We start from the raw sequence: 25,106 nt of genomic DNA on the forward strand, positions 1-25,106 counted from the left end.
AGACCAAAATGTAGGCAATGTTGCTACATATGCAATGTATAAATTGTATATATGACATTACAATGTCATTTGAGCCAGTTTTGCTTCCACTGCATGGTTTCCTCTGCAGGAAAAGGGTATCTATAGCTAATGTGCACATCAGCTACTCAGGAGTATATTCTGAAACAACTGGACCCTTTTCTTTAAATGTCTCTTAACTAATCCAAACTTACATAACAGAAAATGACTTTTTTCTCATTCAGCTAGCGTGGAACTCCAAAAATAACTTCATATTTGGAATTCATGATCCATCTAAATGTTAGTAAGATGTGCTTTTGGGAATTCTGACCTAGGATCTTGTTGCTCAGACAAATCCATATTTCTAGAACATCCAGGTTTATATTAGTGCTACCAAAACACAGCAGCTAACTTTGTCAGACCAGTATTTTCATATATGAGGCTTTGATTCTGTTATGCAATATGATGTAGGCTTTAAATGGGACAGGTGACTATTAACACGATTTTAGTATGCCAGCTTGGTCTAAAATTAGAAACTATAATCCAAGTCAAATCTTATTTTAGAAATTTCATCTGGATGTATTTTTTAATCCTCCATTCTCCTACACTGCAGGGATGCTGAGAAAATACATAAATATATTTTTCCCAAGGTCCTCAATGCCCTCTACCTAAAGAGAAGTGAAAAGATCCACTAAAACACTGCCCTTTTACATGTTTTTATTAATTTCACTTTGACATCAGTACGGAGACCACATACATACTTTTTTTCAGTTTTCATCTTTCCCAAAGCTTCAAAAATTGGAACCAAAGTCATAGCTATTACAAAACAGAACTGATTTTAGTGAACAACCTCTAGATACCAGTAAAGAGCCAAAAGCAAAAACAAGACTTGCCCAGGACAAGTAAAGACACCCTCCCACACTCCCACAGCCAACAATGCACAGGGTTACAAACAGGGAAGGGAGGAAAGCAACATGCTGAGAGGGAGCATGTGGAAATCTGTTTTATTTATATTATATATTAAAATCTAAAGAAATAAGCAAACTATGAGTTTGAGTCTATTATCACTAACAGTGTCATCACTAACATGGGTAACATGGCCTTTCCTGAACTGAGGTTTCACTTAAAGGTGCAGTGCATTTTACAAGCTGATTAGCTTTATAGCACAACACTTCTGGGATGAGGTGACACTGACAGAAGGTAGCTGGTTAAACAAAGGGTCAGTTGAACACAAATACAAAACTTAACTCTGGTGGTGTCTACTTCAGTTTAATTCCTTCACAACTTAGAGATCAACTTGCATTTTTAACGGATCTTATTTACCCCAATTTTCAGATCAAATTCAACGTCTCAGATTTCTACCTACAGTACGATATACAGTACAGTGTCGTTTGTGTAGCTCACTGTGACGTTTTCCTGCAAATACTATTGCCAGAATTGCCAAAAAAATGCTGTAGAACCACAAATGGACAATTCACCTCCACTGTGCAAATCTCTGAAAACCTGGGCAAATAAAACATCTGTGACCCTGTTAAGTCTGAACGACTACCCCAGACAGTATGCTTTCTGCATTTTGGTTGACCTGCAGACTGACTCATTAAATAAATAAAAAATTCATTAAACCAAATATCTAATGCATTCCGGTAGCAAGATGTAGCCTTGTAAAGCTATAATATGCAACTTCTTCACATTCAAATAAATAAACAGGATGCATCACAACATAATCAGTCTCTGCAATGAGCCAGATTCACCGTTCACCCTCACAGTTGGAATTGCAATTTGCTCAGCTGAAGGAGGGTTTGATAGGTACCGTAGCATCAACCACAGAAACGTTGCATATTTTGGCTTTAACAGCTGGCATCTGAATGGGACACTGGGCATGAAGAGTCAACAAAGTCAATCAATGAGATGACACAGAGCAGAGAGCATGCATTGGGAGGAATGTTCTACCAGAGAAAACATTCAGCGCACTGAGTAGAAGTTTAACTTGTTACTGCATTGAAAGGCAGTGAAAAGATGAACTGCCTCTGTTGGCCAAAACAAATTCAGTATTCAGGGGACATTTACTCCATGCAAACTTATACTGGGATACAATGAAATGGACAGAACATACTTTCCATTTAATGTTCTATAACATCATCCCTTAAAACAATATGGAGACACAGCAGTGCTAACATGTCTATGGTTTTACTGAGTTCAGGAACATCACTGAAACAATCACAATAAACATTAACAAAAGTCAGGGTCAAGAATATGTTACAGCCTACATTAAGGGTGAGAATCTGTTTCCAGCTTACATTATGACATGTGCTTCATAGCAGTCAAAGAACAAAGTGAACTAATCAAATAACCACTATGAAAAGAGCTTTCACACTCTCCAGCTACACTTTCTATTTCAAATAGCAACCTTAAATTTTGTTATCCAAACTCCAAATCTCTGAACTGCCTCTCCGGTGACTGCTGAGGCTTTGTACAGTCTAAAACATGCCAGAAGTTATTCTACAGTGTTAATAATTAATGAATACACTGACATGTAAAAAAGATGCAATTCAATGCAATTCAGTGATGTTATTTTTAAATGGGGTCGAATGGAATTAATTTTTGCTATCAATTTCTGCATCTCCTGCTTTCACATTTATATTTTCCATGGGAATTGATTGCCTTAAACCTTAATGTGGGAGCTGTGTCCCAGCTCTGGAAAGAAAATAACAGCATCTTGTGTTCTGTCACTCTGTCAAATTATAACAAAATGGGTCTTAGCATGCTATTGACTCCACGGTAAAGTCAAATCAGCGTGTGTATTATTCAGCTCTCAAACAATCAGGAATTTATTTCTCATGAGGTTTCTGAAAGACCTCTAGTTTAAAATCATGAAGCTCAGTGACACTTAACATAACTTACAATGAGGCTGTCAAGCAAGTAGGGAGTCAAAGCAGCCATCCTACAATTAATATCAATAATGGTACTAAGTACTGATAAGAATAACCCAAATTTACAAGTGAAAATGAGATCTCAATACTTTGTGGCTTGAACAGGTGTAACAAAAAAGGCAGTTATGGCTGCTGTAAGTGATGGAACATTCCATTGATATAAAAAGCGAGGCTAATGTGTTCCATACAGCAGAGAGCCTGTAGTTTTCTTCACGTTTATATACAGACAAAAAAAAACGGTTCCAAAAATGCGGCTCAAAACAGGGTGAACTAGACCAAATTATCACAGCTGGCTCAGTGTTCCAATCCTTTTATTTCAACCTGCTCATGGATTTAAAAAAAAAAAAAAGTTCAGTGCATTGCAAAAACTTACATACAGAAGTGCCAGTAAGGTCAATAGAAACAAACTGTAACAGGCCAATCAATAACAGCAAACCCATTGCCACCTTCAAAAAATGAATGTTATCCATACAATGGCTATAAAGCAAGTGAGCAGGATAAGACTATCCACAATAACACCCAAAAGGTTGGCTTTTTTCTTTTTTTTTAAAATATATTTTGGTTTTTCTTTAGATAATTTAAGCTGGAAATGCTATTTACCATCAGGAAAAAGTGTAGTTACAGATATTTGCTTATTTGTGACATAAAGAGCCATCCATCCACCTTTCCAACTTTCTGTGCGACAAAAACCAGGTCATAGATTCAGTCTAGTTCACTCGACCCTGCCTCTATTCTCTTGTGGTACACCCATGGACAGGTGGGGTCCCCCAGTGTCACATCACTTCCTCACTAGTGACACACTTCCTGTTTGCACAGGCACAGTTCTTTTCTAATGCTTGCAAGTTAAGCTGCGCAGTAGTTTTACATTGAATATTGAGTAGCTCAAAAATTTTCTACCTAGCAAGGTTCAGTGTAGTAGGGTGGTGATGCTAGACAGACTGTAGAGGAAGAGTTAGACTGGGGTGGGGGCTAACTGGAGAGGTGTAGGAGAAGGTGATGGAGATGAGGACGATGGTGAGATGGAGGTTTGTGATGGTTGGGGTCAATCATTCAGTTTTGCTGCGCTTCACAGCTCCAGGAAGTTTCTCTTGCAACCTGGGGGAGAAAAACAAAACATCTATGAAGTGAATGAATGCATAAAAGCTGCAGGTTCTAAGATAATGTTGTAGACCACCTCCTCACTGATGATTAGAGTCTCTTACTTGGCAATTGTGGTGTTGACTTGAGTACGTGCCAAGTCGATGTACTGATCAATCTGAGTCTGAAAGGAAAAAAAGATGAAAAGGATAAGTGCCAGCTGCAAAAAACGAACATGAAACCCAAAAAAGTAGCAAAGCTGCTATTGTGAGCCATGTAGACCATGATGTGTTCATCATCTTGGAAAAAAATTAACCACATTTTCGGTGTGTATTGGAACACACTGTCCTTTGTTACCATTTCTGTTTCACAGAAAAAGACTTATCAGGAACTTATCTTTGCTTGATGCTGGTTATGTAGTTGAAATACTGATGGCCATTTTTATGACCTAATAGCACAGTGACTTCATGTTCTCCACAGATACACACTGGACAGCAACAAGGGGGGGCACAGAAAACCTCAAATGTTTACTCTAAAGTCATCCGGCTGCACTCTCACCTTGTTTTTCTCGTAGATTGGAGGCACAGCAAAGAGCAGGATGTCAGCTGAGAAACACAGAACACAGTTAATGCACAATTCCATGTAAGGCATGAAACAATGTTTGTAAAGTGTAGTATGCTTATTAACTCAACATGGATTCAAAAGTCACCATGAAATTCTCAGAACCATAATGAAAAATGTCAACATATATTTCACATATAAGCTGGCCCAACTGTGGGGCTGTCAATGTTAACAAATGCAGCTCAGTTTATTTCCTAAGTCTACATTTATTCAATTTGGATTTAGCTGTGCAGTGCTCTCATTTTGCTACAGAGGGCAGTCCTGCAAATCAGTCTTAGTGTCCATTTTGCTCCAGTCAATGTGTACATGAGATTGAAAGTGTTCATATTTTTAGGTCCTTTTTTTTTTTTTTTTTTTTAAAAAAACATATGGAAAATAAAATATTAGAATCACCTCATGATACAGTATTGCTCAGAGCAACTAGTTGACAATGAGAGCTTTTTCAATTCCAGTTTTCTTTAAATTCAGATATGCCAATTATTTGAAATGTGTGCATTTCAGTGTGCAAAACAGAAACATGCACTTTTTCTGAAACTTGTATCTCAGGTCCCATGGTGCTTACCCAGGATGAGAATGGTGATTCCATTGAAGACGGCTCCTACGTAGGTCAACAGCCACATGACCACAGCCAGCTGGGGACAGTAGCAAACAAATAAGCACACAGGGCCACTCAGAGAAGGTCGAGCAATTCTTCCAACACCTTAATCTGGTTTATTACAGTTAACCTGAGAACACCATATTTTAGTGACAAGCCACACCTTTATGCTCAGTGCTTTGCATGCCCCTGACCCACCCATATTGGTGTTTTCACCTATGCCCAATGCAATGTGCATAAGCCTGACTCTCCTGTTAGGTCTGTTAGGGAGGGACAACTTAAGCCTTTCACTATTCCTCTTAGTAGATGGTTTAGATAGACATATGACAGTGTCAATACTCCAAAACTCCGCCCACTTTAAACCTTGGCAGTTTTCACTAGCCTGTGTGGGGCCTTTTCAAGACCTGGATTTTAAGAACATTGTGAGGCATTGGTACAAGTGTATTTTACAGACTGGGACATTTACATCTAGCCACAGTGGGGCTGTCCTCATTTTTATGTGCAGTACGGCTTTGTGGGACAGACAATAAAAGAGGCGGTGCTGCTAGGGTTATTGATTCATTATCTAAATTATTCTCCTGCAGTGTTTTGTATCCCCGTTTCTGCCACACACCAGGCATTGTTCCCTGATATGAGGACGTGTATGTGTTTCATGACAGTGTGATCTGTAAAATCTGACATTTAGTTGTTGTGATCCAATATAATCAGAACTACTGATGTTTGATTTAACCACTCTGACTAGAAAAGGACCAACTCCCTCCTCATACTGCATTACTATCATACCAGTCAGTTATAAAAAGACTGCACCCAGGAGAGGAATCTTTGTGGGACAGAGAGGGAATAGTTTCCCATTAAAAGCACACAAAATGAGCACCACTCAGGGTGAAACTGGGCAGTGAGTCAAGGCTGCGGCTGCTCACCTTTAGGGAGTCCACGAGGTCCTCGACCAGAAAGAGGCGGCTCATCTGCTTCAGGGCTCGGTTGATGTAGGTCAGACTGGCGTCCACGTGCTTGCGGAAAGTCTCTGGGGGGATGCTGACATCCTTATCTATCAGGGCCCTGCAGGGAGGGAGGAAGGGAAGGTGAGACGAAAATGGGGCTGGGTCTTCAGGCTGAAATGGCCTTTGTTTGAAAACTGACATTATTTTTGAGATCTTCTCTATGTACTGGAATGAATTAAGAGAGAGGGCCCCAAAGAGAGAACTAGCAACTCTAACAAAGAATTCCTACAACAAAAATCTGAGAGCTGAGGTCATACCAATGTTTTGCTGTTGATTTCTAAAAGTTTGTTAAAACCACCACAGGGATATCAGTTGCAATTTTGAAGAAGAAACAGACCCTTTCCACCATTTGAAAAAATGATAGTAAAATCTGCGTTCCCAAACAGCAGCACTCCTAGCCAACCTCCATAATAAGTCTCTTCAGTTCAAATTCCAGCAGCCATCACTTCTTCATACTTTATGCTCCAACACATGATGCCACAAACACGTTTAATATGTTTCCTTTGTCACATGTTCTCATTCAGAAAGCAAAAACTATTTAAAAATGTGGGGAAATTAATGCATTTAAACACCTTAATTTTGTCACTTCCTGTCATTGACATATAAACATTACAAGTCTTATTCTCTCTTTAAAAAAAAAAAAAAAAGAAGACTTCTTTTGGTTGCCATTATCAAACAAGTAAAATTCAAATTCACACTTTTGGTCTTACTTGAAGGGATGTCCATCGTTAGACTTCTGTACAGCCTGGACCACAGACTTGTAGATGCGGAAGGTGATTGTGACACAGAGGAGTGCCAGCAGCAGGTAGGAGACCACGCTGATCACGCTGAAAGCTGCCAGAGACAGCAGCAGCAGCATGGACAGGCCGAACACCAAGCCCGACTTCTTGGGGTCTCGCCAGTGGATCAGATCTTTAACTGCAAAGAGGTGGAGGGGAGGGGGTTACATTCTGATGTCATTTTGTGCTCAAACTACAATTTTCCACTTTAAAAAAAAAGGTACAGCAGTATACCCATGATTTTACAGTGCTACTTTTTGCCTTCAAAACAAAAATATCAGTTAGGCGCAGAAAAACATCCCCTAATCAGCATCACCAGTAAAATGTGTAACTGTGCCATAAATCTCCTCTGGCATCTGTAGCCTGGAATAACAGAGAGGCTGTGCATGCCTGTTTCATGTTTGTATACATGTCCTGTGAGCAGTCGTGCATGACAGCTTCCTATACACCGTGATTATGTAATGCTGGAAGGAGCTGCCACTCTCATGCTGACACTCCTTCCCTGTGCGTGGAGAAAAAGAGGGTATTTATAAAAGCCCTGTGTAAAAGGCAGTGGAGAACCCACATGGGCTGATGCCTCAGCAAGAGATCAGGCCTCAGTGCTCTGACTAGATAAGCAGGAACAAATGTTATGTGGGACCTTCACACATCATAAAAGAGTTTTAGATTATACAAAAAATAAAAAAAATAAAAAATACAAATTTAAAAGACCTCTGCTGTCTTAAGAAACTTTCAGCACATTTTTGGCCAAATGAGCCATTACTGCCCTACTCTGACCAACTCTGCTATACTGAATGCAGGAGGAATGGAAATTCCTATAGATGGGTCCATGTTCCTGAGCACTGAGCTATAATTCAGTGAGAAGAGTACTGTGTCACACACTGTCTCGTGTACAGATTGTAACTGGAAGGACAGAATATCAAATCTACAGCCTTAAAATTGGCCTCATATTTGAATAGCAGAGAATTACTATTCAAAGTGTTAACAAAAATGATATAAGCATCAATAAGCTTCATAAATGTATGAGTAGTTTTTCAGTAGTTAATGCAACTCAGTACAAAAGATTTGTACTGAATTGCATTAAATTTCAGTTCTTTGTTTTCAAGCCCTGTTGGGTCTTTACACTGACTTATCCTAACCACTACTCGCCTAACTCCAACATTTAACGAAGTTATCATTCTAAAATTCAATGATTTATATAGTAGAAGTCCCCATAAGTGTGAAACTGATTCACTTCAGTGGAATCACAATCAATGAATCTTCTTGCAGACAATTAAGACATCAGTTTTTCGTCATCTTGGAGGCAATGAGGTGGACAAAGATTTCTTGGTTTTAGTCATGGGGAAATTCCACGGTGTCAACACAAATGACCTCTGTTGTGGCAAAGTGCCCCAGAGAGAGAGAAAAAAAAAATGCATGCCCTATCAGCAGTGTTGCACCACCCATGCCCATATAGCCTTGTCGTGTAGGAGAACAAACTACTGCACAAAAGGTTTACAAATATTTGAACCAAATGTCTGAAATGACCATTTGCTTAGGTTCCTTGGAGTACTATTGTTGACTGGCTTTCAATATCACTTATTTTGTCAGGATGAGCAAATTCATTTTGTTTCTCCACTCTCTGGTGTGATAAGGCCTGTACTCTACATTTGTTTGAACAATAATCCACCTTGACTCACCCTTTGACACTCCACAATGCATATGGCATATCCTTATCACTCAAAATAGAGACTCTGATTTTTGTCATTGTTTAGTGCTGCCCTGTAGTAAATACAGGAAGACACTACTCAACTGCTTAGAAACCCTATATTACATCAATATCCTAGAAACACTATAAGGCTAAATATATAGATGAATCGAAACTGACAGCCCACATTTATCAACTCAGTGAGCTGACATTTAATAATGCATTTTACAACATTCATCTACACAGTGGAGATAGAATGTTTTCATCCAACAGCAACAATAAGTGGGGTTTCCTTGCCCTGCACTGCAGGGGTGTTTGCATTCTCCCAGCATGCTTTGCTGCCAGTATCCACAAAGAGGCAGCTGGAGCCTGACCACGGTTGTTCATTATCTCCTTTTCTGCCTCTAGGTTTCTCGCCCTGGCTCTCCTCTGCTCAAGTCCCAGTGGTGGCTGAGGCGCAGTGGCCTGTTTTTCCTGTGCTATGTGCTGCTCTTAAAGCTACACTCAACCACAGGCTGGGGGGAAGTAGGCTGCAGTGGACTACAGATTTAAGCACCTGAACTGCACTAGTGGACAACTATGTGCCATTTGAAGCTAGATTCATAGTTAATGCAAAGGACAATTTTAAGTCCCACTGTAGGTAGCTACAGTGGGGGTTTTGATTTATAGGAGCAAGTCAGACATCTGTTAATATCATCTTCACAATGCTGGATGCATGTGTTGTATATGTGCTGTGCTTCAAGTTCCCCACATTAGCCATGTTGACATTATTTTATTTATTTGGTAATACAGTGTAACAGTGAGACATACGTAGAACAACCTGGGAGAAGTTTCAAGCTATTTTGCAGTGTCTTACTGTTTTACTGAATAAGAGGCTGCCACCATGCAATAAGTGTTTATGTTCATTAATCCATACAGATCTGACACAGGCTCTGTACAATTATTCTTGTGCCTTTCCTCCTCCTCTCCAATCTTGGAAAAGATTAACACAAATCTAAACACCAACATACTGCTAGAATTAAACTAATCTTGCAGTCTGGCAGTAAAACTAGTTCGTTTGTAACTCGTTTTTAAAAAAAAAAAAAAAGAAGCAAAAAACTGATTGTGGCCACCAATGTGTGGATTCCAGTGAGATGGCTGTAGTCAATATTTTGAAAATCTGGCTTTTTTGGGGAAAGCTTGTATGGTAGTGCAGCAAATATCAAGCATATCAGTATGACAACAGGCACAGCCACTGAGACAAACTCACCTAACCATGTGCACCCTGGCCAATACTCTATTGAGTTTTGGAGGAGTGCTGCAGAGAAACAAAAATAGCACAAGCTGGTGGCTGGAGGGGGAGTGCTCAACAACACAAGCCCATCTACAGAACAGATCAAAACAAAACCAAGCTTCCTTTTCATCACCAAGTCATATCACATTTTGGAAATAATTTGTTATGTGCACTACTAACAAGCTTCACAATAAAAATATCTGTTTTAAAATGAAGCTAAAACAGACTGAGTTTCTTTATTCCTGCTTCTCCACACTTTCTCTGAGTATGTTGTTGCTACCAAACAATTACTCAGCTTTCTGGTGTGCCAACTTTAGACTGAACCATTTGTTACATGTAGATGTACAACAGAACGTGCTGGGGTTGCCATCTGCATGTGCATGTGGACCGCAGATCATGTTTGCTGAGAAGAGGAGGGAAGAGGACTGGCTGTTGTAAATCCTGAAATATAATATGGTGCGGTTTTTGGGCCTTGCTCTGGTCAACATTTGATGAACACAATAATTATCACATTAAGATGTGATAGATGCAATCAGACTGGCTTAAAGCAGCTGTCAGACTGATGGTTCTTAGAGGAAACTCAAAAAAGGAAAGGTGAGCGTCTAGATAAAGAAAGGAGGAGAGGATTAGACAAGGGAGGCAAAGATGTGACAGAATAGTCATTTCCCAGCATAGCATTTTATGCTTAAGGCAGATTTTGCATGAGTTTGTTCTTTATACCACACCTTGTCGCTAAATGTGCTGTGGAAAGTCGCACGAAGGTAGACATCTGACACTGGGGATTGACTGTACCGTGTGACTTCCAAGGTTCTTGCAAGCCAACACCTGGCCACCATAGTTAAACACTCACCCTCTCTATCAATGGACCACTGCCGAGCTTTAAAGGACAGAGGGCAGGAGAGGGTCATAAGATCAAATGACGTGGTAATCACTGGACCATGTGCAGCCTTAGTATCCATAGAGCACACTACACTTTAGGGCTGTGCAATTAATCAAATTTTGATTTCAGCACCAATCAATCACAAAAACAATGTAATTAAGAAAAAAATTATTATTTTGCCACATTCTGTTTTCCTTATTTTTGTCTTGTGTTCTGAATGACGTACACGTTGGCCTCTTCCAAAGCCTAAACTCAATCTATACGGTCAGCGAAGCAAGTCGTGTGTGATATCTTGTGATATTTAAAAAGCAGTGCAAGTGAAGGTGGCCTAAAGGGAGCGGCAGCAGCATTTAGTCAGCAAAAAAGGGAGAATCAATTCTGTTATCTGGAAGTTTGGATTTGAGGAATCTGACGCTGATGAAAACCACATTATGTGTGAGATTTGCTTCACAGTAACACCACAAGTCTTTTTAACCACCTGAAGGTTTCTTTCAATCTCTCTGATACTGTCAGATCAGACTCTGACTTTCAAGAGAGATTTTTGTGTGTTGGTAGAGCCATCTGTGAAAACATACCTGACACACTATCCTCTACACTATTTGTGTAACTTTGAAAAGCCATTTAGCATCACATGCCACCTCAAAGGTGGTCTTCCTGGACTTTGAGAGGGATCTCTATACAAGGAGCAGTTTTTGTCACTTTTTAGTGCATCAAGCAAAAAAATTCTCTCCCCTCTTCTTTGGTAATCTTCATGACATGCATGTAAGTAATGAGATCTGTGCAATTACTGAAAATTGTAGAATGAACACCAAAGAGCTTCTTAATGATAAAACAAATTCAAGAGTTATTATAGTGTACTGTATTAAAAAATGCAATACTCATCTGTATTGATAGAGTCTGACCTTTAAGAACAAGTACAAAACAGTTTTCAATTTATATGTTGTAAATATAAGTCATTTGAAGGATTCCAGGGCTTTTATACTTTCTTACTATAACTCCTTGCTAACTGGTGACAAAAAAGTAGTGACTATGATTAAAGGCCATATTAGAACAAAAGAAGGAGATGGCTGGAAAGTGGCCTATCTGAAAAAGGTAGTTGGTTTTCATCCTGCCAGAAAAATTACATGTACGCAATATGTAAAAAAGGAAAAGGAGTGGGCAGTTACAATGTCCAAGTAAGAAAAGGGGTCCTGTTGAGGTGACTGCATGAGGGTTAATGGCCTACTGCCCAAAAGAAAGATGTGTTACCTGATAAGTGAGTTAGTATTGCTGTCAACACATGCTCAGCAAGATGACAGGCTTCAGCCACCCATTCGTCAATGGCTTCCACCTCTTTGGAATACATGCTGTCGATTGTACGATTGGTTTGGGAATATGGAGGGTTAGGAACTGAGGAAAATGTAGACTGATCTATAGTCGTAGTATTGCGGGTAGTGTTGTCCCAGTCAGAAACCTTTGAGTAGGGAGAGACCTCTTCATCCTCCTCTTGACTGCTGCCCAGCTCTTTGAGAGCACTGATAGTAAGCTGCTCCTGTTCAAGATCCATCACCATGCTTGGTGGGGACTGTGAGGGAGGTAAACCAGTTTCACAGAACTTTGTCTTGGAGGAAACACTTTGGGGAACATTGTCGGGCTCTTCATCTTGCCTTGATTTCAGACACTCACGCATAAAATCCACAAAGCTATCTGAAGGCTCACAAACTGAATCGTCATGGCTGTTGCTTTTGCTTGTTGAGTTTGGCACATGGTCTCCTTCTTCAGTATCCTGCTGGATCTTCACATCACTTTTCTGCACTTTGAGGGAGTTTTCATTTGCCATGTTATCTGAAACATCTGTGCACATTTCCTTAGTGAAATCTTGATCATTAATGTTGTTTTGTGTCTCACATTGGAAAGAGGAATATGAGTCTTGAGAATATTCTCTAAGAGATGACTGACCAACTGGCGTGGGGAAGGTTTTGTCATAATCCAGTGAAGTAAAGCTGTCCAGATTTTGAATGTCTTCTGGAATATTATTTTGTGCAGTGCTGTCATCGAGTGTTTCCATGTGGATTTCAGAAGAATCAGAAAGAAACTGCTCCTTAGTGTTGTTTAGCCCTTTATCGACATCATCCAAAGGAGAGGCTACATCATAATCATAATCAAATGACTGTGTATCATATAAGTCATCTTGCATAATGCTGGTTTTAGAAAAGGATGCTGTCTCCATACAAGCCTCTTGTACAGCTGTGTTGCCTTTTTTATCCAATTTGGACTGTGTGTGGGGTTTGACCAAGATATCTTTTGCTTCTTCTGACCATTCGTCATCATTGTCTTGTAAGCCCACTACTTCATTTGTGACTGTGAAAGGATAAGAAGTGGTTGGTATGAAAGAGGTCTGTGACGTTTCAGATTGCATTTGGGACAAATCAGACTCTGAGTCATTTGAAACAGTAAGTAGGGCTTCAGTTTCCTGATGGAGGGCTTCAGTTTCCTGATGGACTGTTTCTGGGAGAGATTTGAGTATTTCGTGTGTGGGAGCGTATTCAGCATCAGAGTCCACAGGAGAGGACGGGGGAGAGTAGCCTTCCATGAATTCAGTTTCTAAGGGGCGTGTCTTGGGTATCTCGTTTTTCTTGTCATTTGGCTCTGGTTCTGGGGTTTTTGTTGCCTCTCTGGCTAAATCTTTTACAACCTCATAATCGTCATCTTCCTCTGCTTCAAGATCGATTTCCATTTCTTCATCACTGTAATTTGGCTCATCTGTCTCAATAACATTGATTGTTGGAACCTGCATTAGCCTCCTCTCAGACTTTGGTGGAGGAATCTCCTTGTCCTCATTGGGAGGATTGGGAGTTGCTGTAGCTGTGGTAGGATTATTTGAAACTACTTGATCAGAAGATGGAAGGGGAACAGAAGCAGGAACAATGACACCATCTTCAATGACAGTATCGTCTGACTCTCCTGAACTCTCTGCTTCACTTGCCTCTGGGGGCTCTAGATCACCATGCCAAAGGGTCTTCTCATCTGAAACATTCTTTTTATCATCCATGTTAATTGGTGGGGACCCAGGAGATGTGGGAGAGCCAAAGCCTGCAGGAGGTGCAGGTGAAGCCTGAAATTCTGAATGGCGAGTTGCTCCAGCTTGGACACTTGATTTTTCCTGCTGATCCCACATGTAGGCTGTTGGCAAAAAACTAAGGTCAAACTCTGACTCCTCCTTCTGTATATCACTGACCTCATCCTTCAGTTTTGGAGCATCATCAAGAGAATCCATAAAAGCATCAGGGACAACAGCAAAGGCAGAAAGAGCATCAGGTGTAACTATGTCCATCTCTTTCTCTTCCTTTGATATAACACTGTCCAAAGTCAGGGTGCCTTTAAGTAAATCTACACCATCAAAGTCTGGCACAGGAGGTAAATGAGCCTTCATCCACTCTTCTGTTTCTTCAAATTCATTCACTTGTTTTAAATCCCCAAGAACCTCAAAGGGGGATTCTGGTGACTCCTTGTCAGCAGAACCTCCTTTCGTCTGTACAGTTGGTGGATTTTTCTCAGTAGGAGATTTTTGGGTCTCAGCATGGGATTTATCAGAATGCCTCTCTCTGAAGTGAGAGAAACCTCCATCGCTTCTAAAATCAGATTCCTTCTTTTTAGCAGCAAGAGCCTCCAGTGCCTTTATTCGTTCTGCAACAGGGGATGTCTTTATTGGTGAATCAGGTTGTCCATCTGGTGGCCCAGCTTCACTCCCGTAATGACCAGGTGTGTATGAACCTGGTTGGCAAGGAAAGCGAAGTGATGTCGCTACACCTTCACAGGGCTTGTCAGAGTCCAGGATGACTCTTTTGTCTGCATCGATATGCACGAAGAACAATAGCGAAGAGGAAAAAGGGGATGTCATTTAAGTCAGACAATAAACTCCCATGCACCTCTAACATTATTCAGCAAGGCCTTAATGTTGCAGCCCAAGCATTCATGCATTGCATCATGGAAATGTAAGGCAGATTCATATAATGAATGAGACCTTCACTTCTTACATGCTGTTCTAAGCTACTCCACAATGCTGCCATCAACCAACACTCAGTTTGGCAACTTTATCTAAATGATCAAATGAAGCAGCAAAAGAAATATAACCTTTCTTATAGATAGCACTTGTAAATCACCCTGCATGGTTATGATGACATGTTGCAATTTGTATAGCAAATGCACTACTTGTTATACAGTTGCATATTTAAAAGCTTTTTCTTTTTAATAAAAAATACTTCATTAATGTAGTCATTATTCCATTTGAAAAGGTTTTTGATTTAACAATTTTCCTTTGTAGACAAAATAAATAGGGTGTTAGTGTGTGATTGAGTTTAAGGTGAGTCAAGTTAACTACAGAGCTACTGTCCTCTTAGTTTCACATAATATGCCCTCGCCCTGACCTTTTTTCAATTTTCTGAGAAAAAAAGATTATGTAACTTATTTGTGCTTACATATAGATGTGATTAAAAGAAAGCCAAAGGTTAGAAATCTTTGAAACCCATACCTTTTCATTTTACTGAGTCTTATATAACACACACTGCATAGAATTTACGTTCCCAGTTTAAGATTTTAAAGTATTTCAACTCAAATTTTTGCACTGCTTCAGAAATCTGGTGAGTTCAGAGCATTGCAACATTTCAGAGCTTAACATAAAATTAAAGAAGTCTTCACTTTATTGCAACTCAAGTGTTGTAGTGTTGAAGTGTATTCATTCTTGTGGTCAGTTACTACATAATTAGAACTGCCCATTTTAACATTGTGAAAAACAATGTTATGATACCTCAAAAGTGAAGAAATATCAAAAGTTAGATAATACTGCTGCCTTCACTCTGTGAAAAAGCCATTTAAACAACATCATCTCCACAGCCATTCAGCTAAGGAGGCTTTCAAAGTCACTATGATGGCCATGTTACCCCTTGCCATCCTGGAGGCCACAAAGTAATCAACTATTCCAACAATCACATGATCCCTTTCAGCATCGAACTCCTGTGTGATTCTCAGCACCCAACATCCAACAATCACGACAGAAAATAGTAAGCTACATTAGCAACGGAGCATAGCTGTTCAGCTCCACACTTGCATGCCAACCTTGTCCTATTAATCTTTCATCAGAAATGGACTAATTTTGCCTAGTTATTGCACGGTCTAGATTTTTCTTACTTCAAGGAATATCTGCAGTGTTAGCGGCATTGTCAGACCCCACCCTGCAATTGTTTAGCCCCCTGGTGCCTGACTGGTCCACTTTGTCTTGGATTGCACTGCCACCTCCCCATGCCACAATACAAAGCCTTGTTCAAACTAGGCCACATGAATGGACTTTCCATCTCGCCAGCAGCGTTATAGTCCTTTGGCTCAGTACTTGTAAACAAATTCCAAAACAGTGCTCTGAGAATACATCCACAGATGGTAGAGATTTAATACTACTTGATTAGAGCATAGACTGCTTTCAACAGGACTATAATTCACTAATGGTTTGATGAAGATTGTTCAGATATAGTGGTCAACAACTTTGCTTAAGAAACGGCCACTAGACATCTACCATCTGCCAAATTAGGCCTCAGTGTCCTTCCATGTCCAATTTATGTAACATGCTTTCTGCAGTAACTGAAGCTGTGTAGGTACGTTATTTGGCCTGGTCATCAAATTTTTTTCTGATTTACCAGAACTAGCAGAAACCTCTTCTGCTATGAGGGTGGCCTTAAGGTCAGTATGTTTATGTTTATGTTTATATATATATATATATATATATATATATATAAAAATCTCAACTTATTAGAGCTGTATAATAATCTGTGTTTTCATTTAGTCATTTTATCATTACCAGCAGTCAACGACAGATGATCTGATTAGCTTTGGCAGCTGAATGGGGGGTGGGGGGTGAGGGGTAACTTTTCAGCATATATGTAAATGTCAGTATTGCAGCTTTCACTGCATGCCGGCTGTTCGTGGCCTGCAATTTAATTTGTTGTTTCAGAAAATATAATAAAAACAGAGTGTCTGCAGTTAGACTTCTAACCCTGATAAAAATCAAAGCTCAAAAAGAATTTTAAAGAAGCAAAACTGCTTAAAGAAAACCTACTTTTTAATGCTTAAGCCAGGATGTGACACATGCATAAAGCCATAAGCAGATAGTGGGGTGGAGGGTGAGTGAGCAGCCACAGGCTATCGCAGGCCCAGGCCACAGGGCAGTGGATGATATCTCCAGTGCCACTCATCCTCTAGCGCCCAACTGCTACTGAGGTGCAGGGTGGCTTGGATACTAGGGCAGCAGGAAGGTAGGACCAGTCCCATGGGACACCAACCTGATCCATTTTTAGGTTTCTGCTCTTGTGAGCACAATGTCAACTTGAACTTCTCTACTTTCTTAAAATAAGGTGGCAATCTTGGGATTATCTTGAACCTACAGTGAGTGCTGCTGACCTAAATAATGCTTGCTAGTAGGCGTTACAGAATGAAATGGATCAGACTACTAGCAGCTGCAGAAGCTAAGTTTTACAACTCTGTTTCTTGGTGTCTGGTTAGATTGGCAAAGAAGAAGCAGTGAGTTCTGACTCAGACTGGTTTTCATTTGGGCTGGTGATTTATGCCAATTAGATATTATCACTTTCAAGGCAATTGAGATACTTTTTATACTCTAAATGTACATGTATAAACTCTATTGGTTAAATACCTGCTGAACAGACTATGGCTATGCATAGATACATACAATGGTTTAAAATAGACGGGAGAGCATAATTATTTGGGGGTGGGGAGGTTAGACCCCTGTCAAGGCAGGGGTGGGGCTAGAGTTGATTGTGTTGCTAGTTTCTTTGCAGGATTGTTTTATTGTTATTGGACCATGATCAGCAGGAGAGGGGCACTAGCAAAAGAGGGGTGAAGTAGAGCAGTACAGCAGCAGGCTAGCGTGAGGGTACAGGACAAGGAGAGCGAGCAGGCGAGCAGCGTAAGAGAACCACACACTTGCCTTGAGGAGACTGAATGAGAGATACAGGCGAAGAGGAAAGAAAGGAATCTGAAAAAATAAAAAGGACAGAATGATGATCATCCTAGAAGAAAAAGAACTACTATTCACTGAACCTATTTAAATAAAGGCATTCAAACCAAAAGTTAACTTATCCAGCCTTAACAACTCTTCATGCTATATATGAACTTCAAACAAAGACAGGAAAACATTAAAGATTACTCAAATGCTGAATGCATATGCTGACATTGTTAACTTTAGTAGATGTACACTAACTTAAACACATGAACTTATATTTGCTATGCAGCCAAGACCAAATAGCTCAGAAAGACAAAAGCACTTCTTATTTTACTTTAATTGTTGCTATGAGCAAGCAGAAGTACTTCCTACTAAATAACTACAGCTTCTACTGACAACACCACCACTTCTATAATGCTTCTCCCATCATCAAGTTGTTACAATAAAATCTAGCAGGATAGATGTTTCCATCATTAAGTTGTTACAATAAAATCTAGCAGGATAGATGTTTCCTTTACACTACAACAAAAGGTATGTGGGTAGTTTTGCACAACAGTCCTGTGTGAACTGTGAACTGCTGTTTCTTCATGGTTTCGTGAAGACCCCTTAGTTCCAGTCAAGGGAAACCTTAATGCTACAACATACAATGATATTTTAGACAATCTTTAGACAATTAAATGTTCTTCTAGCAGTCTGTGTTTATCTTTTCCTTGTTTCCACATGCCAGTGTTGCTGGACACAAAACCACTTCCATGAAAACAGCTTTCCCAGTTTGATAGATCAGAAAGCTTATTTTAAGGGAGGTAAGATCACATAGCATTGTGTTGGCGCTCATGGGGGCTCTTTAGTAGTATGTATTATTTCATTTCACATTCAATGTACTGAAGCACACAGCCAGAAGAATGAAGAACAGTCTGTCCAACACTTAGGAACTGAACTCCACTGCTGGCCAAGTACATTAACTTTTTGGGGACATTACAGCTTCCACTCAAAAACATCATGGTGAACTACATCAGGATAAAGATGCTGAGTTCACACCTTGTTCTTCTTGGTCATCTAAAGGGTTGGGAATGGCAACTTGAGTCACTGATGAAGACTGGAAATGTGCAAGTTCCTGACTAACTCTGGTAGGTGTGGCATCCACCTTCAGCTCAGCTCAACTGAAAGGTGTACAGGCTGAGCAGGCTGGGGTTGGTGTGCCCTTGTGGTGCAACATTCCTTCTCTCAGATTCATATGGTTGTTACTTTAACAAGCCACACCTTTACTTTTTACTACACAAGCCCTAAACCTTACTTTTGTATTATTGTGGGGGCAGAATTAAGATGCAAAGCCATACATGAATGTGAGATTACATAAAACACGTTTATGTACATCAATGTGAACAATGCATTTTAGAGTCTCAAACACAAATTTTGAAAAAATTCTGCACATACAGCACATATCTAGGTAGATGGAGGAGGAGCTAATGTGGGAGTGTCTCAGCCAGAAAAAAATACTGAAAAATGTTAACATAAATGCCTAAAAGAACAATTTCCTATTGCACCGAAGAAGGGGCTACGGCTAAAACACACTAGCAGTGGATGAGAGACCATGTGCAAAGCAGCTGAAAATATTACTTTTCTAACTATGATTTTTGATCAAATTTATTTCATTATTACACTTACTGGCTTTTTACTAGAAAATGATTGATTGCACTGGGCTTCATTAATACATAAAATGCTGATTAATGTAGCTTTAAAGTCTGATTGCGGGAATCGTCTTCCCAAATCGTTTTGGGAAAGTACTTAGACACGTTGTGTCTGGAAATGCGTGGAAAATGCCAGCCGTGCCATGTCTCGTCCTTTCCAGCAAGCGATCAAGAACTTGCCATTCCATGGTGTCTGCCATTCCTAAGCAACCATGAGCTGTGTAATACATGATGACAAGTGAGTTGAAGGACAAATCAAACTGGATTTCCAGCACCAAACAGCTAACTCGTAAGCGTTAGTGGCAAAGCATACCATATCATCTTGTTCCCCATTTATCAGAAGCTTTGCTCTTATGTGTATCCAGGCACTGTTTCTCCTGTTGGTCTCAAAATAAAAAAAAAAACATTAAAAAAAAAAAACCCCATAAAGCTCTGGATACCTCTGTACTAGAATTATCAACTATGCCATCTGGGATAAGCTTTGAACCGGATGTTGTTACAGAAAGGGTGAAGCTGGTTGGTTGGTTCTTGTCACATGATGTCTGGTGCACTTGCTGCAATCTGAAAAGATTTGTTTTACCTCATTGCAGTATAGACAAATGAAACCATGGAGGTGTTGCCACAAGCATCGTTCTCTACTCTGAGCATGCTAGCTCCATTCTCATAGTCTCCATTCAAAAGAAACTTGAGCATGCAAAATACACGACATGGACAGGTCCATACATTGCATTAATACAGTCAGAGAGTACAGTTAAACCTGTGTGTGTTAACCTGTCATTTGTCAAATACGAGTCAGAACTCAGGTTTGGCACTTTGGCCTCTGTTTTTTTTAGGCTGGTGTCAAAGTGGAGTGCTGCAGATTGTGTTGAATGTCCTGGCTGCCACTTCTACCATGGTGCTCAAGCTACCCTGTACTATTCACCCCGAGGGCTATCTGATTGCCTCTGTGACCTAAGCAATATGGGAGAGGAGGGAGGAAGGTCATCTTGGCGACACAATCAGAGAGAGGGGGAGGATCAATGAACTTTTGAAGCCTTGATTTTGTGTTTCAATTCATATTAAGTGCCTATCATGATCAGTGCAAAAAAATCATTTTGATTAAACACTATTAATGAGAATGTAATGAGAAGGGCACCAAAATCATGTAAGCAGGTAACCTCATTTTTTACCAGTCAGATCACAAGATTAAGAAGAAAATTTGTGGGGCCCCTCGATACCTTCTATACTCCATACCACTGTCCATGCTTTGAGCCAAGCCTGCACCTTTCTACTGCTGAATGTAGCTGTGCACAGTTCAGCTCCAGGTGTGCATTTCACACGGGTGGACCTGACATTGCCGCAGTGGCTAGCTGATGCAGGCTGCATAGTTTTGCACCGTCTGTGGATTGTGGGAATCCCTTTCATCTTGCATTCAGCATCCAAATGGGATTTTGAAAACCTCGCAAGTTTTTGTTTTTTGTCTTTACCTATATACCCAATTGCAATCGCTACTTCTTACTATAGTAACTGATAGGGATGCAACGAATCCTCGAGGAAATCGAGGAATTCAATTACAAAAAATCCTTGAAGAAAATTCTTTGCCTCGAGGATTTGTTTAATTACTATCACTTGTGTTATAGGACCTGCTCTGCCTAGGGATTAAAAGTTGGTGCTATGGCAAAAAGCGTCCGTAAAAGGCAGAAAATTTCCAAAGTTTGGGATCATTTCAAACTTAAAAAAGACGACAACACGGTGCAATGCGTGCATTGTAAAGCAGAGCTGGAGGACCACAACAGCACTTCGTCAGTGCTTCAACATTTGAACAGAAAGCATCCAGTTGTGAACCAGACTGGCTCACCCAGCGGAGCCAACACAAAGTAACATAATTTCAGTTTGTCAGTTCTGTCATGCATTACACTATATTATTGTTAAAAAAAAATGCACAAGTCTATTTTATCCAATTACTTGAGTAATCGCTGAAATATTTGGTAGAATACTCGACTCCAAAAATAATCGATAGCTAACAGTTATATTAACTAATCAAAATCAATACCAAAAGCAGCAGAAAAGTATGCAATTCTTCCATTATTTTACAGTAAAGTCACTCTGAAAGCTAACATACCATAATGAAAGGCAGGGTTTGAGGTCTCCAACAATATAAAGGTTAGTGTGCTCATGTTAGATATATGAGCACAGAGACAGCTGTTGAACACCAAACAGAGAATTACAGTCATCAAACAGCTAAGGCTTCATGTATCTCAGTGCTGCAATAATCTGTTATAGCGCTGGAAAGAAAGGTTGTATTGTTGTTTTCACCGGTGTCACTATGTGCATCCTGTGACAGCGTGAAATCTCTGAAGAACAATGAAATGAAGAGGCCGCTGGAAGATTTTTTTTTTTTTTTGCCATCTGCCAAATAATACTGAGACAATTTAAGCAGTTTTGCTGAATAGTAATGTGGTGGATGTCGAAGCTGATGTGGTTAGGAGTCAATTTCCAGCCCCGCAGATGTGAAGCCAAAGTCAGGGGCAGGTACAATATTTTTAATAAAGTAATGCGTAAAAGTTTTAGGCACTAAAAATTCACAGGGGATGCTTTTAATATGTTTCACATACATTGTGTTTTCATTTATAAGGTAGTGAATGCAGTGAATGGAGCCAAACCCAAATCTAATCAGTATGTGCAGCACTCCCCGTTGCCCTTAAACCACCAGCAGTTTTCTTTGGTTTGACCTGCACACAGTTTCTCCTGGTACTTTGCAGCAAATTTGCTGCAGTTCTTCTTTACATCCAGGCTGTCCTAATGTTTCTGTCTCTTCATGTGATCCCACTCGGACTCACTTGGCCTCTTTGGGGGTCAGACCATCTGCTGCAGGAGTCCTGGTTCTTCATGAACTCTAGTGGGTTCTTTATGGGCTTGCTGTCCCACACAAGAAGCTGCACAATGAACCTGGGATCAATCTGACACCTGATGTTGATTTGTGATATTAAAAACACTTTACAGTGTTCAAAATTATACACAAGAACATGGTGGCTAACTTCCCCTAAAAATCTGATGCAATATAGTCTGGAAAATAAAGTTCTCATTTTGAACTGTCCCACTTGCTGTGTGCCTACTGACACTCAGTGTGCAAGCCAAGTGAAATGGGCTCATCTATAGAAAGAACCTGCAAAGGCAGACCATCTGCTATGTCAGACTGAAATTATTCTATACTAGGTTTATTTTTGAAAAACATGACTACAATAAGGGTTGGGCAATACGCACCAAAGAACAAATGTCTGCCACAAAGCAAAAAACTCAGTATAACATAAATTTCCAAACCACTAATTCAGCACAGCAGTCATGTCAAACTCATTGCTCTGAGTTTTTCTTAAAGAGGGGTGTTATTTTTACATACTGTAGTTGCATGACTTTTATAAAAACATCAATTAAAACATGGGGTAAAGGGGCACTAAGAGACATGTCTATTTTCTAATTAGGAATCATCTACAAACAGTGTTTCCACATGATGTAGAAGCAGAGTGGGGACAAAGCCCACAATCTGAGGTGACTCAGCACTGCTGTGATGAGCAAGGTTTGCTGAAAGCAATGTCTGTTATCTATCAACTGTGATCATTCTGAGTTTGGTCAGGGCTGCTGAAACTATTTTCACAGCTACCATACGTTTTATGTCATTACCATTCTGTTCATGGCTGTTAATTAGTAATAAGATTTAACCATTGTTCAATAATAGCCTAACCTGTAATTGTTAAAGATAAAATTTTGGTTGTTGTCATAGGTTTTTAAATCATATGGTGCCTCACATAACTGTAAGACTGGAATAAAGTATGTGCTTACATTTGCACTCCAGTACATTTCTAATGTAATTTTTGCCTCCCTTTCCTTAGTGACAAGGAGTTCAAGACCAACTCAGTGAGAAGTCACACCCTGCCACAACCAGCTTACACTCATGGCCACATGTGCAACAATTCTTTAAACCCTACAACCCTTTTGATCAACACAACATGCCTACGAGGACTTTTGAATGGCTCACATGTAGTGGCTGATTGAGTCCCCGCGTTCAAATCAGACATCTTAACACACAAACAAACATACTCACTGATGGTGTAGCTGCCACTCCCTGCCACACAACCTGTCAATAAGGCCCTGGGAAGCGATACTGTCCCTTTGTTTTCATGTAATTAGACTGTAACTTGAAAAACTAAAGACTGTGACAGAGAAAGTGGTGAGAAATTAGACAAAAGAATATGATAAGTGAAGCTCTACAGGAATTGTGTTTTGTTCTGCTGCCATCATTAAGACGACACAAAAAGGGTAATGCGCCTTTAAGAGGTCCTTTCTTCAGTGGCAGTTACCCAGTAACAATGTATCTGCAGTGCAGGGAGCATCGCAGCATTTAGCACCAATAATGCTTTGTCACCCCAAATATTACTATAAAAACTGTGATCCAATTATTCTTATCAAAAAGCTTGACGTCAGACTACATTAACAGTCATTAGGATACACATCAGTAGTGCTAGGCAGGACATATCATTATCATTATCATTATAATCAGCCCCACTAATCATAATAACATAATGACATCGCTCGGGAACAAGAAATATAATTCAGTGCTATGCAGATTTGCCGAGTGTTCAGCTGTAATATCCTGCAAATGTCTTACCTGATGCTCTACCACTCCGACTACTGCCCGTGTCTCTCAGCAAGGCCACAAAACATCCATGAAAATGTGGCCTTTTCGCCATATACTACACAACGGCATGTACCGGGGGCTGAGCAAAGCTACCGAGACACGGGTGGTAACATTAGCCGTGTGTCCGACATGTTCTCTACCACAGGTGTTTGTCATAAAAGCTGTAACTACCACGCACAGGCCAACAACAGACAAAATGAAAAGCAGGTGTTTCTACATTGTGGTTAGGGCTACGTTACAGTTCTAGTTTAAGTTGAATAATCGCGTTATGGACTTGATAACCTGTGCCATGAAAATGCCTGTCGTTTCCTTGTAAATAAAAACGAAAAAACATATGATTTAGCTGTAAATAATGGTAAAGCGTTGAGTTAAAAGTAATGTTTAGTCAAACAAGTTAACACTAATCACTTACCGGAGAGCTTTGAATCTTTGGCAGCAGAATTTTGCCCATCGACAATCCCTTGCGACGACGATATCTGGGCGGACTGAGTCATTGGATCCATTTTACTGTAGTTTCAAAACGACTGCACAATGATGGTGAAATGTGTGTTTTCTCACTTTAAACTGACTTAGACTGTCCTCTCAAGGTGTATATGTCGTCTGACTTTCCTCAAATTTCCCCAAAGCGGGACTCGGAGCCTCACCTTAACGCAACGTCCGAGCACTGAGAGAAAAAGCAGAGACGGAGGGCGACAGGGCGGACTATGGAGGAGGGGAAACATGTCATGCTGTGTGACGTTCAAGGTATTGGCTTCCACTCTGGCAAATACAGTTTTCTTCTGCGATAAAGTACAATACTGTACAACGATCAAATGATTATAATTAGATACTGTGACAACCATGTCCGCGCTCTTTTTCATTTTAAAATATATTCCAGCAACTATTATATCAGTATGATCAAATTGTATTTGATGGAAATAG

General features: G+C 40.1%; 1 protein-coding gene across 3 annotated transcripts; it reads right to left on the reverse strand.

Annotated features, from left to right (window-relative positions):
- Positions 1-697: 697 nt before the first annotated feature.
- Positions 698-24,909, reverse strand: rtn3 (reticulon 3). Of its 3 annotated transcripts, XM_026317495.2 has the most exons (9): positions 24,598-24,909; positions 17,811-17,858; positions 12,089-14,668; positions 6,932-7,139; positions 6,141-6,279; positions 5,188-5,257; positions 4,563-4,609; positions 4,130-4,188; positions 698-4,022 (listed from the first exon to the last, which is right to left on the reverse strand). In XM_026317495.2, exons 1-9 carry the CDS (start codon positions 24,686-24,688, stop codon positions 3,974-3,976), a joined length of 3,291 nt encoding a protein of 1,096 aa, XP_026173280.1. In that variant the 5' UTR covers positions 24,689-24,909; the 3' UTR covers positions 698-3,973. The 3 variants fall into 3 exon arrangements, with proteins under 3 accessions (XP_026173280.1, XP_026173262.1, XP_026173271.1); XM_026317477.2 differs by lacking the exon at positions 12,089-14,668 and having other exon boundaries at positions 24,598-24,890; XM_026317486.1 differs by lacking the exons at positions 12,089-14,668; positions 17,811-17,858 and having other exon boundaries at positions 24,598-24,886.
- Positions 24,910-25,106: the final 197 nt, after the last annotated feature.

Source organism: Mastacembelus armatus, chromosome 18 (genome assembly GCF_900324485.2).
Source record: "Mastacembelus armatus chromosome 18, fMasArm1.2, whole genome shotgun sequence".
Classification (NCBI taxonomy): Eukaryota; Metazoa; Chordata; class Actinopteri; order Synbranchiformes; family Mastacembelidae; genus Mastacembelus; species Mastacembelus armatus.

Coding starts and splice junctions, on each gene's coding strand:
- rtn3 (XM_026317495.2), bottom strand. CDS start 24,688: ATGGATCCAATGACTCAGTCCGCCCAGATATCGTCGTCGCAAGGGATT. Junction 7,140..12,088: donor AATACTAACTCACTTATCAG/GTAACACATCTT, acceptor ACCTCTTTGCAG/TTAAAGATCTGATCCACTGG. Junction 6,280..6,931: donor AACGATGGACATCCCTTCAA/GTAAGACCAAAA, acceptor CCCTCCCTGCAG/GGCCCTGATAGATAAGGATG.